Raw genomic sequence first — 17929 nt, 5'->3', positions numbered from 1 at the left:
TTAGATACTTCTAAGATTCCATCTCCTATAATTACTTAGAAAATGTAAGTTTTTAATGAATATTTATTAAGCAAAAATGGAATCTTCTGTGTGTTTTTTATATAACCAACAGGGACAGAATTTTGTTCCACTGTTGCTTTCAAAATGAGTGATCTGTTTTCGATAGAAGACCAGGAACCACTCAGGTTCTAAACGGGGAACTATTAATAGGTTCTACCAGAGTTCTGGTTAAACAGTCTGGCCAATGCAGTTTCTTTTGTGTTCTGTATGCTAGCTTTATATGGCGTAAGTCATTTTATTTCCTGTGCATTTCATGACCAGCAGCCCAAAATTACCTCTGTAACTCATTCAAGCACCAATTTCTATAACGACAGTTTGCCTTGTTTAACAATATTTAGGTGTTGGATTCAGAGTTGGAGGAGAAACTGGAAGCAAATACTTTGTCCTTCAAGTTCACTATGGGGATATTAGCGCTTTTCGAGGTAAGTTTTGAAATGTTGGAACTGAGCAACATGTTCAGTAGTTTATTGCCTGAACTGGATGTGCTGTTATCTGTGTAACAGAATGAAGAATTACCCATATATCTTGCCCAGCAGGGATAGCTGTCTTTAGTTACTTTAATTTGCAAGTACTGAAGTAATGGTTTTGTTTTTTGATTGTTGGTTTTTTGGTTAGTTAGTTTGATATTTCTACAGTGCAAACTTACCTACTTGCTTCTGTGCCTATCAGAAGTGTCACTCATACCAGTCAATGCATAGAAGGGACCTGCTTGCTTATTTGCTTTACTGTGTGCAGGCCATGCCGGAGGGAGGGGCGGCAGGGGGGGAGTCTGCAGATTCTGCAGTACCCAGGAGGTCTCAAACTGTCTGGGCCCTGCTGTGTTTCATACATAATTCACACCAGCCACTGCATTCGTTCCTCCATCGTCCACTGCACTGAGGCAGACCTCAGTCCCTGGCTAACATGCTAAGTACGCCTACACAGCTGCTCTACCTGTGGTCACGGTGCCTTTCATTTAAATGCCCCTTCTTCTGTTATGGAACCATCAACACGATGAATGGGCCCTGTTTCCAAGGCAACCAAAGTTGGTGCTTCTTGTTTGCTCTGTGGCACGTCGCCAAATTCCAGCTATGTTTTGAATTCATGCTCTTGGTTCCATGAAATTGTAAACAGGAACAAGGTTCTCTTTGGCTTATTGGCCATTTTCCTGCCCTGTGCTGACATGCACTTCCTCCAGAATCCTGTAATATGATAATCTCATAACTGACCTGACACATTTCCTTCTTCGGTACATTTTATTTCCATCTAATAACAAATCTTAGAAGTAAATGTGTGTCTGCACCTTGTAATAAACTCTGTGGCAGTTGTTCTCAACCTTCCTAAGGCTTCAACCCTTTAACACAGTTCCTCATGTGGCTGTGATCCCCAACCATAAAATTATTTCCATTGCTACTTCATAACTGTGATTTTGCTACTGTTATCAATTGTAATGTAAACATTTGGTACACAGGATATCTGACAGGTGACCTCTGTGAAAGGTCATAAAGTGCCACCGAAGGGGTCATAACCCCCACAGGTTGAGAACCACTGATGTAGAGCTTTTCCTGAGAGAGCCCCAGATAGTGGTGAGACTCAGTAGATTCTCAGCCCTCAGACCTGGAGCGCTATAGTACCTTCCTCTAGAAAATATATTGAAAGGAATAATTTTATGAAACTGACAACTTTTAATTAGACATATCATCAGTTAAGCAAAAACCTGCAGACCAGCATACGAACATAACTTACAAATAAAATTTATGTTTATATTAAAAAATAACTCTCTGTACCAGAGCTTAATCATAAATTGCCAGCAATGGAGATTGCTGAAACAAGGTTTTACTGAAAGCAAAGGAATAAAATAATGTTTATGCTTGAGGAAAAAGGCCAGAAGCCATTTGCCCTGGAATGCTGCATCTGGCATCAGTCGAGCCAGCGGCTCCTGATGCTGCCTTTGAAACACTGATGAAACTCTTGTTTTGGAAGTGACAAGCATGATGTCCCAAAGTCCCCGCATCCAGCCCAGCTCAGCGCACCCACACACAAGCAAACCAGATTCTCTGTCCCTCTGTGAAACACTGAACTTTGCTGTTAACCTAATTCCTCATAGATTTCCTAGAACCCCTGATAGAAGCTGGCTGTATTCCACAGAGAAAATGGATGATAGGCACCGATGTTAGCAAAACATAACACTTTAATAACTTAATCTCTTACTGATAAGATCATTTTTATAATTAATGTTTAATATTAGGGTAATAATGTACTGATGTTTTAATATATAAGCATATAATTATTCTTAATGTAAGAGACAGATGAGAGATTTCTTGTAGTGACATTTTTCTTTCTAGACTAGTTTTCCCAAACAAGCTATATAAAAGGTAGAGAGACTGCTAGCATTCCTATTCACAGAGCTTACTGTAACATAAAATGGTTACTTACTCTAACAGAAAGTGTAAAGAACAGTTCTCATAATTCATTCAGGGCCTTTAGATACTACCTTGTCCTTCGAGTGTTCCATGGTACAGAACATTAGCTAAGCACATGGGAGGGTATCAAACCTCACTGAAATAATGGAAAGTAGTTTTACATTTGTTGAATTTGGGATGGATAGGATTTGAATTATAAAATTCAAGACCACCAGACTTGGGTAAGCCTGCTGCACTTTCAGAGGCCTTATAAACTAATATACTATTTTGAACAGCAGTTTTTCCATTTCATAAAATTTATCATTTAATAGTACAAGTTTTCTAAAAGACATTTTAAAAATGAGCTACATATTCACAGTGATGTACCATTAAAACTGTGAATATGAAATATAGGCAATCAGCAAATCAAAGGTAAACAACAAGATTTAAACAGACTATATATACTTTATGTATGCTTGTGTGTTTAGGACAATTTTAAGAAAGAAGGAAAAAGGGAGAGTTGATGAAAAAGAAAGACACTGCTCATCCGTGTCTTTACAATACATGTTACTCTTTAGAATGTGCCCACCATGCTCTGCTTTCCCCCGACACCAGCTGACAGCAGGTTCCTGTGCATGCGGATGGTCTCAGTCCCACAGGAATTTCCTGAGGGGCCATTTATATTGAAATGGGTTCTGTGTAGGATCTCTTACATCTCTCCATAAACAATTAAGACAAGGAAAAACAGCATCTTCTATTTCTTAAAATGCTTTTAAAATACATGTTATGCTTTATGCATTCATGTTACGTTATACATGAACGTATTTGATACCAGTATCAATGAAGACTTTAACTTTGTGGCTTAAAAAAACTAGGAACAATATTTTATGTATATATGTTGTGAACCAGAAAGAATGTGACACTCTCAGGAAATTTCTGTTTCCTGCTGAAAAGTGGGGAGATGTTTGGCTTCAGTCAATAAGCATTTCTTTTTTCCATTTACATTAAAAAAAAAAGCAAACTTCCCATAATGATGATATAGTAAAGTACCTCCTTAAACTTGTGGGAGAGAGCATGGTTTGATCACTAGCAGTAGGAAAAAGAAGGTCTGGGCTTTCTGCGCTATTGTGTGTAATGCTTGTTTGCTCTGTTTTGTAAATTACACCAAATGTGACGCTGTAAAAGCTTCATCTAAGAACAGCTGCCTTTATTAAATATCATGCCACTCACAGGCAGGCCTGTGCTGACGCAGGACATGCTGCCCTTCCTGCCAGCCTGAGTTTACTCTAGCACTAGAGCAAACACAGAGGAAGTGTATGTGCAGGAAGTAATAGAAGAGCATGCCAGTCATGGAGGCTGCAAAGGACTCAGGGACATACAGATCAACCCATGGAGGAGAGGGAGGTGTGATCTGAACGAGGAGGCTTCTTAGAAGGAGGAAACTGAGCCAGGTTGTGAGCTCCCAGGTCTGAGGCCTAGGAGGGAAGATCCTTCCCGACAAAGGTGAAAAGCATGTCCAGAGGAGTGACAGCGAAACAGCCCTACCCGTAGCAAACTTTTGCAAATATGACATTACCAGAGAAGGGAGATATGGCAAGCAATTAGAAAAGATGTGTTCAGAGAGCGATGTCCCTGGTAAGACTGGATCTGAAAACCCTTCCTCCAGAGATTTTCAAATCATAGTCTCATGTGTAATGCTGGCCAGTTTCTTGCTTGACCTTGCAGAAAGCTACTAACCCTGCAAACTGGTGGCCAGAAGATGCCAGGATCCAGGCCTGGGAAAGCCAGAATGATTTGTTGAATGTTAATTATTTAATATTTAAATAATTAATTAAATAATTACTGATAATTATTTAATATTTAAATAATTAATGGTTAATTATTCACAAATTAAATTTTATGGGATACTGCAGTGTAGTCTAATTGAAAATAATAGCCTTATATGGGTGATAGCACCTCTCAGCATTTAATGTGACTGACTCTAAATCCAGACAGCCTGATAGCCAGCTTTGCTACCTTTGTGCAATGTGCAGAGGGATCTCTTTGCCCTCTTCATCTTTTAAATGGGGTCTGTCTGTGGCTCACACACAATTCTCTGATATCATTCACTATGTGTTAGCTACATTCATTATGGCCCATATAAACAAGTAGATACTCCTAAGCAGAATCTTTTACTGTATCTATCCACCATATAAACAGTATATTTACTATTTTTCAAGGACATTGGAGTTTAAATACAAAACGTATCTGACCCTATCCATCCATGTTGTAAGGAGTGTTCCGGTTATATGATGTTTTCTGTTCCCTAAGCAGTTTTTATTATTTACAGCTCAGCTGTAATAAAAGATAAAACAAACAAACAAACAATACCCTGTACTTAAGGAAATGAGAAACATGAGAAGACAGATTTCAGCTGTCCATCTGCCCTCCCCTATGTGATGGGTAATATTATCAGCTTGATAGGATAGAGTCACCTAGGAGACTAGCCGCTGGGCATATGCCTTCAAATGATTTCTAGATTGAGGTCAATTGGGGTGGGCCTACCCACATTACCTGTGAACACACCATCCAGTCTGTGGATTGCGGTCCTAGACCGGGTAAAGAAGAGAGAGCTAAGCAAGAACATTCACCATACTCTCATTCCTGACTGAAGAGACTGTGAAAAGCTGCCACTCTGTCCTGCTCCGATGACCCCCCTATAAGGGACTGTACCCTTGAGCTGTGAACCCATATAAGTGCTTTCTTCCATAAATTTCCTTTTTGTCACAGCCACAGGAGGAGTAGCTAGTGCATTCCGCAAAACATTTGGGTTTTTTATTTTTTCTTTAATTTTTTTTCAACAAAGTCTTAGTCTGTAAAAGAAATTCTCCTGAGATTTTTCTGGAGTTAATGAATCATTTTCTGCAGGTTTTTAGCCCAGGAGACTCTTGCCAGAACTGCCTTTTCATTTCTGGGATTCCCTGGCATTGGATAGTAGGGTCGAACAGTAAGTTGATTCTCAGGTAGGAAGTGTCTTGGACTCATTTCAACAGTCTGAGAACTTTTCCACTTTAGCATAGTTTCCAAGACACCAAAGTCATTCCTTGTCATTTAGCTCATGCTACAATGGAAAGGCCCCACAGACACAGACACCTAAACACAAACACAAGTCAGTCACTGTTGTGAGAAGTGTTCTAGTTAGGTGATGTTTCCTGTTTCCACGCCTTCATCGCAGCCCTCAAAATACACCTGTGTTTCCTACATTTTAGCATGTTCTTGAGAGTATAGGTGAAGATTCATTTTCCAAAGAGTGGGCCAATACCCACATTCTAATTAAATGATTTAAATGTAGAAATCTTATTTTTTTTAACTCTCCTTGGTGTGAACTATAAAAAAAAACATTTTATTTCTAAATTCCTGAATTATATGAATAAAATCAGATTATGAAATTTTAGTGAGAGCCCTTTGGGAATGATCATTTTTAATTTTTTGTACCTTTTATTGATTCTTTCTGAATTTTGCATCATGTACCCCAATCCCATTCACCTCCTCATCCTTTTGTATCTGCCCTCCACCTTGACGTGGAAGCTGTAGGGTGTCATGGGGTAATCATTTTAAAATACCAACGTTTTATAGAAAGCCAGGGTTTCAGCCCATTAAATACTGTAAAACATTTCAGAAGGGGGCTACAGGAATGGCTCAGCACTTAGGAGCCCACACTGCCCTTGCAGAGACCCATAGATAAGCTCCTAGCACCCACATCAGGAAGCTCACAGTCGCCTGAAACTCTAGCTACATCTCTGGCCTCTACAGATACCCTGTTTCATGTGCACATACACTCACAGAGAAACACACACATAAGCATAATTAAAACAATAAAATTTTAAGTAAAAAAGGCTAGATGTCATCACAGAATATATGACATGTTTTATGAAGTTAAATTAGATGTATGTCTACTATAAGTGCCAACACGGAGCAGATTGGCAATAAATGTTAGCTCAAAATCTTCTTGCTCCCTCCCCACTTTTCTTCATGATTTTGGTCTATCATACTAAACATAACTCTTGTTCTATATAGTTATGTAGGCTTTTGCAATGTTAATGGGTATATATACCTGCTTTTCTGTATTTTCCTTGGCTTTGTTTGTTGTCAAGCTACCACTTAAGCTTATTTCATTCCAAATAATGCATTCCATTGTTATGCCAGGTTCACGGGACCCTCAGAGACCACCAGGAGATGACTCGATGCAATTGCAAGAGAGCTTTATTACGAGAGCTATCGAACTCGGGACCCAAGTCTCACTGGCACAGCAGTAGAGAAGTGGGACCCCGAGCTCTGAGTGAACAGGATTTTTAAAGGGAAAGTCTGTGAGCAGGGGGGCACAAGCCTTAGCGTTACAGAATTGGGTGAAGTTTAGCAGGGCGGGGTGACCTTTTCTGAGGCACATAATCACAATGGCTAAGGCATATAATCACAATGGCTATTTTTCTAAACCATATCTGAAACATTGGGGAGAATTTTCCCACCCGATTTTTAACCGATTCCCATTGATTATTGCCAGGGAGTTTGTCTCTATTTTCTATGAAGCATTTATTCTGTTATATTTCCTGCAGGCTGTTGCTAGGAGAGTTAATTTTGTTTTCTGCCAGGTGTACATTCTGTGATATTTCCTGGTACCTGAATTCAGTTCCCAGTCAAGATCTTTATTTCAAAATGGAGTTATATTTAGGCTATCTTAAGCTCTTCACCATGAAGTCAGATTAAGAAGAAAAGTCTGCCCTCTTGTAATTTCCTGGCAAATTAAGTACATGCACATAAAAGAACAGTCACACTAATGTTAGCAGGTAAACACGGGGACTGAAAAACAGGCATGATCGTGCCTAATGATCATGCCTACTTTGTGTTATTTTTTAAAAAACATAAAGTAAAAAAAATAATAATAATGTGTCTGTGTATGGGTGGGTGCACCTGGCTGTGGGAACCTTGGAGGCCTGTAAAGAGCAGCAGGTCTCCAATCTGAAGTTACAGGCAGCTGTGAGGCACGCAATGTGCTGAGAACCAAACTGGGTCTTCTGCAAGAGCAACACGTGCTGTTATCCACAGAAATATCTCTCTGGGCCCCAGTCAGATGTACTTTAGAAGCTTCTTAACCTGCAAGACTGGTTCTCTATAGCAGCCCTTCTTCCATATTCCAGTTTTGAGCTTTAGATTTCGTTTAGTTGTTCTGTGAATGTGAATTGCAACGTTCATAGGGAGGTATTTGTATAAAGTTATGGCAACATAAATATCTGGAATTGCTGACCTTCAGACTGGATTTCTCCTTGCTTTCCAGCTTTGTTCCACCCTGCCAATGACCCCTCTGGATATGGCTTCTCCTTCTCTTAGTTTCAGACAATTAGATGTTCCTAAGCATAGTCGGCAGGCCCGTACATGCTCATACATCCAAGAAAAAGCTGCTTTGCTCCGGTGAAAGAGCAGAGCAAGCATGCAGCAATGGTAGGAGAGGCAGCATGAAGTGAAACAGGATTTTAGAGGAATTGTAATTCTACTGGTTCCGGCCATCTCCAGCTCTTACAAGGCTGTGGCCACAGGGGTATTGGGAAAAAAGCTTTGAAATTGTGAGCCCAGGAAAAAAAATCCCTTGCTAATGCATTTTTGAACACGATAGAGCAGAGATCAGTGGCAGGGCAGCTGCACTTAAAATGATTGCATTCCAGCGTAAAACAGACTCCTCACTTGAACGTATGTGAGTGCTCCCAACTCTCTGATGCCTGAGTGCCAAGCTGGAGGGAAATTGGATCAAAGATTGCTCTCCATTGCTTCCTCTGCTGTCTCTTCTCAGTCTCTCCAAGCGGCTTCCACCTATGTATGCTTTTCTGCAGGATCCACCAAGCCTGCTTTCACTCAGTCCTCTGCAAAGTGAAGGCTACAGTGGATTCTAGTATTTGAACTGGGTCTTTTTAAACCATTTTTGATTAATTTACTTATTGAAAAAAAAAAAAAACTCCTTTGACACTGGTAAATCACTCAGCAGGTGAGTGCAATCCTTGGGATCCACATGGCAGAAGGAGAAAAGTGACTCCTACAAATTGTCCTCTCACCTCCCCAGGCACACTGAGCCAGCACACAGATATACAGACACACACACACACACACACACACACACACACACACACACGTGGTCGGGCCATGGGGGAGGAGAAAGGAAATCCTTGACATTGCAGTTTCATGCAGGTATGAAAAATTCTTGACTCTGTTAGAATTGTTAAGTTCTTTTTTTTTCCCTGCAGTGAATAATGTTCAGAAATATGTGGTGGCAGATATCTAGATGTGCTATTTTGAATCACTGAATGTGTAAACCTAAAAAAGGATTCCACCGAATTATCCAACAAATCACTTTTTACAATTTACAATTCACAGTGAATAAACCAACCTCATTTCCTTATCTACACTCGGTACTTTAATGCTACATTTTTAAGTTTGTTTGTTTTTTTTTTTTTAAACAACAACAAAAAATCTACTATAATGTCTCATTAAAATAATTAGAATGAACTAGAAGATCCTAATAGATTCCCCCTAAGGTGCATTCTCAAACTCAAGGAGAATCTAATCTGAGGACTATTTACATAACACCCCTTTGTTGAAAATAAAAATGTCTGCTTCATAATAGGCCTAGTAGATACTATGCAGACAGTCAGGCACAGGCTGTGGTGTTCGGACATTGTCTTGTCTGTCACAAGAGCCAACAGGTAAACTCTGGTCATTAATAAACAGCTGTCATGCCTTTTGTTTGTTGGTTGGTCAGTTTTCAAGACAGGCTATTTCTGTGTAGCCCTGGCTGGCCTGAAACTTGCTTAGTAGACCAGTCTGCCCAGACACTCATAGAGATCTACCTGCCTCTGCCTCCTGAGTGCTGGGATTAAAGGTCTACACCATTGTGCTGTGTCTGTGTGCTGGAAACACTCAAACCATTGCAACATTACGCATTTCTTCCTAGCTCCGTGTTCAATGACATTGTGCTAGTGATGGGAAATCAGCCATACTGTAAACGGTTACACCATGGAAACTGAGGAGTTCTATGTCAATCTTTTATAACCGTTTTTTTTTGTTTGTTTGTTTGTTTTGTTTTGTTTTGTTTTTTACTTGTTTGTTTCTCTTTCTGCTTAAAGCAAGTAAAATACTGGAAAATAATACCCATGCAGATTATGGTGAATTGCTAAAATAAATAAAGCACTATTATCCTAATATCCCCTTTTTTATGATAGCAAAGATTTTGCCATGATTAAAGAGCAAATGCAGGTTCAACATGTATCTTTATTGCTTCAATAAACAAAACAAAAACTCACTAGATATTCTAGCTGTAACTATAAATTTCCCATTTATAGACATGGGTGTGTTGTGAAAATGTTTATTTGTAAGGCTCAACTATTTATGGAATTTACAACAAAGCATATTGTGTATGTCATCAGTTTTTATAAGTTGCATGCTATATAGTTTGTGACTAAACCTATAGTAAACATATATTCACACATGTGGATATGTTTTTCATGGAGCTTATACATTATCAGCACATCATTAAACCCAGGAAGGTAACATTTTAACAAGCTTTCCAGTTGATTTTTATGCAAACTAAACTTTGACTACAGGAACTCAGTTTTTTGAAACTCAGTTTCAATCCAGTAAGGATTGAAGTTGGTCTTCCTTTTCCTTATACCATAGGTGTATTAGGGCAATCTCCTGGGTTTGAGACATGAACAGAGTAATTTTCATTTACCAAAATTTGTTTAATTAAATCTCAATTCTCTTAAGAAAAGGGGAACTTTGAATGAAGAAAATGCATTTAATTACTGTCTGCTTCTTCCCTTGCTTAATTTCACTTAGAAATTTTAAAGATAATTTATTTTTATTCTTCTACATTTACCCACAATTTGAACTTTAGACTTCAAGATACTATGAGAAAAGCCACACATGGTGTGTATATGACATTTGTGGAGATCTTCTCCTTGCTTTACACCCATGTATGGTGTACAGATATCCTGTGCCATACCTCTTCAGTCAAACGTTTTGAGGATGTACCTACTTTTACTTTCTGTGTAAGTGCCTACATGAATGTATATGCACCGAGAGCATTCCTGGGGGGTCCAAAAGAGGGATGTGGTTCCCTTAGAACTGGAGTTACAGGCAGTTGTGGTTCCCACATGTGAGTACTGTGAACTGAACCTGGGCCTGTGAAAGAGCCATAGTACTCTTAGCCATTGAACCATCATCTCTGCCAGCCCCAAGGGAGCCTTTTGAAAAGACCAAAATAACTTATAACCCTCCAGGTTTTTTTGATATTTTTAAATTTGTAACTGAAATATATGAGTGGCAGACTAGACAGGGAAGGAATGAGGCATTCTGTTAAGAGAGCAATGGTAGCCCGGAAGATAGTGATCCACCTCCGCAAGGCCTCCTCCATCTCTGGAGGCAGACCGAAAATGCCTTATCAAAGTGGAAATTCACTTCTCAAAAAAGAAAGTAGTTGAAGCAGTAGATTTTCTGTGCTGTGTACTAATTCATTTTTAAAATCAGAGACTGGGACAGGTAATAGAATAAGGACTTGGAACAGGAGGAATTATCTAACCCAGGCCTCCTACCTCACAGAAATGAAAATCAATGTTCAGAAATGTTATGTTTTGCCCAGGGTATTATAGCAGCTGGTTCATGCTATCGAAACTGGAAGAATTAAATTTGTATTGTAGTTCGCATTTGTATGTGTGCCAAAGGTCATGCCCTAACCATGTAAGGCAAGTATTAACAGAGGCAGTGTTTAGGCCAGCCCTTTAGGCTGTATTTAGCTAGAGAAATGAACTCATGAGCAACAGGAATATGAGTAACGTCAAGATAGTTTAGCTCACTTCATTTGTGCATTTTCTTTTTTATTATAAGGCAATCTATTTCCCTTATCCTTACGGTCACTTCTATATCAGGTTTTTTGATAATCTGGCTGATTTCAGAAGACCTATGGTCAAATGCTCTTCTTGTTTTTCTGTGGCCTTCACAGAACACAAGCAGCTTGATATGAGGCCTATGAATGACTTAGGGCTATTCAGTACCTCTGTAATGATCAGACAGAAGTCTATTGTCTACCAATGTTTTTTCTTCTTCTCAGTGTCCCCATAATAAATCTGAGCCCCATGATTCACTAGCTCCTTGCAATTCAACTTTGTTAATCATCTTCATTATGAGAGACTAGCTGGTCCTTATTCATCTCACTCATTCCTATTTATTCTTAATTCTTAATAGTCTGGCCATTAAACACAGAAATCGTGTTTTCATTTAGTGACGTAAAACACTGTGATACCATTTATTCTCTCAAAGATTGCATTCAGAATGTAATACATAGATTTTAATAAAAAGCAGTTTAATTTGAAGTCTTTAATTTAGGTGATCTTTTTCTTAGGGGCAAGGAGAATCTTTCTTAATGTGCGTTAGTTTTTAGCTTTATGTGTAGTTTTTCGAATACTTATGCTTTGCCTTCATTTATCCCATTGCAGAGATTGAACTCAGGCACTTAGGTTCGGTGGTAGGTACTCTTACCTGCTGAGTCCTCTCACTAGCCCTTGAGTCCCCTTTTTGAGGTGATCATAGCTTGAAAGTAATAGCAGTCACCTAATTGATTCCATTGAAATTGTTAGCAAGAAGCATTTGGTTTTTAACTGGTTGTAGTAATTGTTAGGAAAGCCTCTAGGAAGAGAATAAACTTACTTGTCAATGGACTCATGTAAAATTAGAGGATCTGGTTCAGTTTCAAGAACCCCCATTCACGGACCTTGCAATGACTGTGGTGGTTTCTCATTGAGCATGCGCGCATGCTCTGGCAAGCCTCTGATGCTTCCTTCACGTGCCCTTTCTAAGCTTTCTCCGAAGAGAAGGAAGTCATTAAGGAGATGCACAGCGTTCACTCACTCCTAATTCCTTTATGCTGCTAGTTAGTAGTCTATTTCCCTTGTGGAAGCAAGAATGCAATCTAAATAAATATGATTGTAAAACACTCGAAGACAGCAAACAGAAATATCAATTAATATTTACAGGACATCTTTAAGAAAAATAAGCCCAACCCTTTCTCAGAAGACACTTCTGGTGCTGTTTCTTAGAGCAGAGCCACTCTTTTTCCTCTTTGGCCAACTGAAAGCTTTTCAGGCTCTGTTTGTCTTCGTACACAGTCTCCATCTTTGGAAGCTTTCAGGGGTATTTCCTCTTCGAAAGTTAATTATGAATACGTGAGATCTTGTTGAGAAACCAGGAACCATGTGAGAAAGGAGACTGCTGTGTTCTTTGATTTGTAACTTTGTTAATTGTTATTAATCAGTCGGATTCAAGTTTGGTTGTTCTTTGTTTTAAACTGACACCAGCAATTTTATTCTGATCTTTTAAAGTTTGAAGTTATATTATAGCTAATGAAAATCTAGCACTTTCTACTTTCAAAATAGGGTGGGTTGATTTTCTGACACATTTTCTTCCCTCTGCTTATCATTCCTAACAATGGAAATTAAACAAAAGTAAAAGACCATATTTTTGCACAGAATAGTTAAAAATTATAAACAGTGGGAAAGATGAACATTTCTCTATACTAAGGATAACCATAAGATGATTCAACAGTTGAAAATAGAGCATTGGTATGATTAATACACTTTCAGTTTTATATTTCAAATTGTATGTAAAAGGATTTCTCTGATGACCCCTCTTCAAGTCATTTTTGATTCTATGACCTATTTTATCTAGTTCCATCTGCTTGATACCTTCTGGTCTCAGTGGAAAAGACAAATAACAATTGGGAGAGTTCCAAAACAAATTTATAAAAACCATTTAAAAGATGACTATATGACACACAATATAATAGCCAAAAAGAAGTGGTTGGTCAGAATTTGGGGAGAGCCTGGAAGGGGAAAAGAAAAAATTATTTACAAGCACATATCATATTTAATGTTACACAGCAAAAAAACTCTGAATCTAAAGAACAAGATGGTTGTATGTCTGGAATTAGCCACAGGGCAACTTCTTCAGTACAAACAAATTTTTTAATTAATTAATTAATTTTATTTTATTAATTACACTTTATTCATTTTTTATCCCCCCATAAGCCCCTCCCTCCTCCCCTCCTGATCCCACCCTCCCTCCCCTTTCTGCATGCATGCTACTCCCCAAGTCCACTGATAGGGGACGTTCTCCTCTCCTTTCTGATCTGAGTCTATCAGTTCTCATCAAAAGTGGCTGCATTGTCATCTTCTGTGGCCTGGTAAGGCTGCTCCCCCCACAGGGGGAGGTGATCAAAGAGCAGGCCAATCAGATTATGTCAGAGGCAATCCCTCTTCCCATTACTATGTAACCCACTTGGACGCTGAACTGCCATGGGCTACATCTGTGCAGGGGTTCTAGGTTATCTCCATGAATAGTCCTTGGTTGGAATATGAGTCTCTGGGAAGTTCCCTGTGTTCAAATTTCCTTGTTCTGTTGCTCTCCTTGTGGAGACCCTGTCCTCTCCAGCTCTTACTATTTCCCACTTCCTACATAAAACTCCATTCACTCTGCCTAACAGTTGACCATCAGGCTCAGCATCTGCTTTGATAGTCTGTAGGGGAGAGGCTTTCAGAGGCCCTCTGTGGTAGGTTCCTAGTTTGTTTCCTGTTTTCTTCTTCTGGCTTTCAGAAGCCCTCTGTAGAAGGTTCCTAGGTTGTTTCCTGTTTTCTTCTTCTTCTGATGTCCATCCTCTTTGCCTTTCAGGATGGGGATTGACCGTTTTAGTTAGGGTCCTCTCTTGCATAGTTTCTTTAGATGCACAGATTTCAGTGGGTTTGTCCTATATTGTATGTCTATATGAGTGAGTATATACCGTGTGTGTCTTTTTGCTTTTGGGACAACTCACTCAGGATGATCCTTTCCAGGTCCCACCATTTACCTGCAAATTTCATGATTTCATTATTTTTCATTGCTGAGTAATACTCCATTGTATAGATGTACCACAGTTTCTGCATCCATTCTTCAGTTGAGGGGCATCTGGGCTGTTTCCAGCTTCTGGCTATTACAAATAAAGCTGCTACAAACATGGTTGAGCAAATGTCCTTTTTGTGTACTTGAGCCTCTTTTGGATATATGCTCAGGAGCGGTATGGCTGGATCTTGAGGAAGTGCTATTCCTAGTTGTCTGAGAAAGCGCCAGATTGATTTCCAGAGTGGTTGTACCAGTTTACATCCCACCAGCAGTGGAGAGGGGTTCCCCTTTCTCCACAACCTCTCCAGCATGTGTTGTCACTTGAGTTTTTTATCTTGGCCATTCTCATGGGTATAACGTGAAATCTCAGGGTTGTTTTGATTTGCATTTCCCTAATGGCTAATGAGGTTGAACATTTCTTTAAGTGCTTCTCTGCCATTCGATATTCCTCTACAGAGAATTCTCTGTTCAGCTCAGTTCCCCATTTTTTAATTGGATTACTTGGTTTGCTGCTTTTCATCTTCTTTAGTTCTTTATATATACTGGACATGAGTTCTCTATCAGATAGGGGTTGGTGAAGATTCTTTCCCAATCTGTAGGCAGTCGCTTTGTTTTGATGACGGTGTCCTTTGCTTTACAGAAGCTTTTCAGTTTCATGAGGTCCCATTTGTTGATTGTTGCTCTTAGAGCCTGTGCTGTTGGTGTTCTGTTCAGGAAGTTGTCTCCTGTTCCAATGAGTTCTAGGGTATTCCCCACTTTTTTTTCTAGCCAACTTAATATGTCTGGTTTTATGTTGAGGTCTTTGATCCACTTGGACTTCAATTTTGTGCAGAGTGATAAGTATGGATCTATTTGTGTTTTTCAACATATAGACATCCAGTTGGACCAGCACTATATGTTGAAGATGCTATCTTTTTTCCATTGAATGGTTTTGGCATCTTTGTCAAAGATCAGGTGTCCATAAGTGTGTGGGTTTATTTCTGGGTCCTCTGTTCAGTTCCATTGATCCACCATTCTGTTGCTATGCCAGTACCATGCAGTTTTTAAAACTGTTGCTCTATAGTACAACTTAAGATCAGGGATGGAGATACCTCCAGAAGATCTTTTATTGTAGAGGGTTGTTTTAGCAATTCTGGGTTTCTTGTTATTCCATATGAAGTTGAGAATTTTTCTTTCCAGGACTGTAAAGAATTGTGTTGGTAATTTGATGGGCATTGCGTTGAATTTGTAGATTGCTTTTGGTAAGATGGCCATTTTTACTATGTTAATCCTGCCAAGCCATGAGCATGGGAGATCTTTCCATCTTCTCATATCTTCTTCTAATTCTTTCTTCAGAGACTTGAAATTTTTTTCATACAAGTCTTTGACTTCCTTGGTTAGGGTTACTCCAAGTTACCTTATGTTATTTGTGGCTATTGTGAAGGGTGTTGTTTCCCTAATTTCTTTCTCAGCCCTTTTGTCTTTTGTATACAGGAGTGCTACTGATTTTTTTGAGTTAATTTTGTATCCGGCCACTTTGCTGAAGGTGTTTATCAGCTGTAGGAGTTCCCTGGGAGAGTTTTTGGGGTCGCTCACGTATACTATCATATCATCTGCAAATAGTGATAATTTGACTTCTTCCTTTCCAATGTGTATCCCCTTGATCTCCTTCAACTGTCTTATTGCTCTAGCAAGGACTTCCAGAACTATGTTGAAGAGATATGGAGAGAGTGGGCAGCCTTGTCTTGTCCCTGATTTCAGTGGGATTGCTTTAAGTTTCTGTCCGTTCAGTTTGATGTTGGCTATAGGTTTGCTGTATATCGCCTTTACTATGTTTAGATATGTGCCTTGTATCCCTGATCTCTCCAATACTTTAAACATGAATGGATGTTGGATTTTGTCAAATGCTTTTTCAGCATCTAGGGAGATTATCATGTGTTTTTTTTATTTCAGTTTGTTAATATGGTGGATCACATTGATGGATTTCCGTATATTGAACCACCCCTACATCCCTGGGATGAAGCCTACTTGGTCATGGTGGATGATATCTTTGATGTGTTCTTGTATTCGGTTTGCAAGTATTTTGTTGAGTATTTTTGCATCAATGTTCATAAGGGAGATTGGCCTGAAGTTCTCTTTTTTTGTTGGTTCTTTGAGAGGTTTAGGTACCAAGGTGACTGTGGCTTCATAGAATGAGTTTGGTAATGTTGCTTCTGTTTCGATTTTGTGGAATAGTTTGAAGAGAACTGGAGTTAGCTCTTTTTTGAATGTCTGGTAGAATTCTGTGCTGAAACCATCAGGTCCTGGGCTTTTTTTGGATGGGAGACTTTCAATGACTGCTTCTATTTCCTTGGGGGATATAGGACTATTTAATTGATTTACCTGGTCCTGATTTAGCTTTGGTAAGTGGAATCGATGAAGAAAATTATCCATTTCATTTAAATTTTCAAATTTTGTTGCATATAGACTTTTGAAGTTATTCCTAATTATTGTTTGAATTTCCTCAGTGTCTGTAGTTATTTCCCCCTTTTCATTTCTGATTTTGTTGATTTGCATGGTGTCTCTCTGCCTTTTAGTTAGCTTGGCTAAGGGTTTGTCTATCTTGTTGATTTTCTCAAAGAACCAGCTCTTGGTTTCATTGATTATTTGAATTGTTTTATTTGTTTCTCATTGATTGATTTCAGCCCTGAGTTTGATTATTTCCAGTTGTATGCTCCTGCTTGGTGTGTCTGCTTCTTCTTTTTCTAGGGTTTTTAAGTGAGCCATTAAGTTGCTTGAATGCGCTGTCTCAAATTTCTTCTTGAAGGCACTTAGTGCTATGAACTTTCCTCTTAGCACTGCCTTCATTGTGTCCCACAAGTTTGGGTATGTCGTGTCTTCATTTTCATTGAGTTCTAGGAAGACTTTAATTTCTTTCTTTATTTCTTCCCTGACCCAGCTGTCATTTAGTAACATGTTGTTCAGTTTCCATGTGTGTGTAGGCTTTTTGCTATTTTTGTTGTTATTGAGGTCCAGCTTTATTCCATGGTGATCAGACAGGATACAAGGGATTATTTCAATCTTCTTGTATCTGTTGAGGCTTGCTTTGTGACCAACTATGTAGTCTATTTCAGAGAAGGTTCCATGAGGTGCTGAGAAGAAGGTAAATTCTTTTGTGTTTGGGTGTAAGGTTCTGTAAATGTCTGTTAGGTCCATTTGATTCATGACCGCTATTAGAGATATTGTTTCTTTGTTTAATTTCTGTTTAGTTGACCTGTCCTTTGTTGAGAGTGGGGTGTTGAAGTCTCCCACTATTAGTGTGTGGGGATCTATGTGTGGTTTAAGTTTTATCAATGTTTCTTTCACAAATGTGTATGCCCTTGTATTTGGGGCATAGATGTTCAGGATTGTGATGTCTTCTTGGTGGAATTTTCCCTTGATGAGGATGAAGTGTCCTTCCCCATCTCCTTTGATTAATTTTGGTTGAAAGTCTATTTTATCAGATATTAGAATGGCTACTCCTGCTTGCTTCTTGGGTCCGTTTGCTTGAAAAGTCGTCTTCCATCCCTTTACCCTCAGGT

General features: G+C 39.1%; 1 protein-coding gene across 14 annotated transcripts in view; it reads left to right on the top strand.

The window, feature by feature from the left end:
- Pam (peptidylglycine alpha-amidating monooxygenase) overlaps positions 1–17929 on the top strand; it is a 296974-nt gene that overhangs the window by 177520 nt on the left and 101525 nt on the right. For all 14 annotated transcript variants that reach the window (XM_060368297.1, XM_060368299.1, XM_060368300.1 and 11 more), the window contains one exon: positions 399–482. In XM_060368297.1, coding sequence (XP_060224280.1) covers positions 399–482 — 84 coding nt within the window. The remainder of the gene's footprint in view (positions 1–398; positions 483–17929) is intronic.

Source organism: Meriones unguiculatus, chromosome 15 (genome assembly GCF_030254825.1).
Source record: "Meriones unguiculatus strain TT.TT164.6M chromosome 15, Bangor_MerUng_6.1, whole genome shotgun sequence".
In the NCBI taxonomy this organism is placed as follows: Eukaryota; Metazoa; Chordata; class Mammalia; order Rodentia; family Muridae; genus Meriones; species Meriones unguiculatus.
The sequence above is the reverse complement of the archived record's forward strand: the minus strand, read 5'-3'. Positions and strand labels throughout refer to the sequence as shown.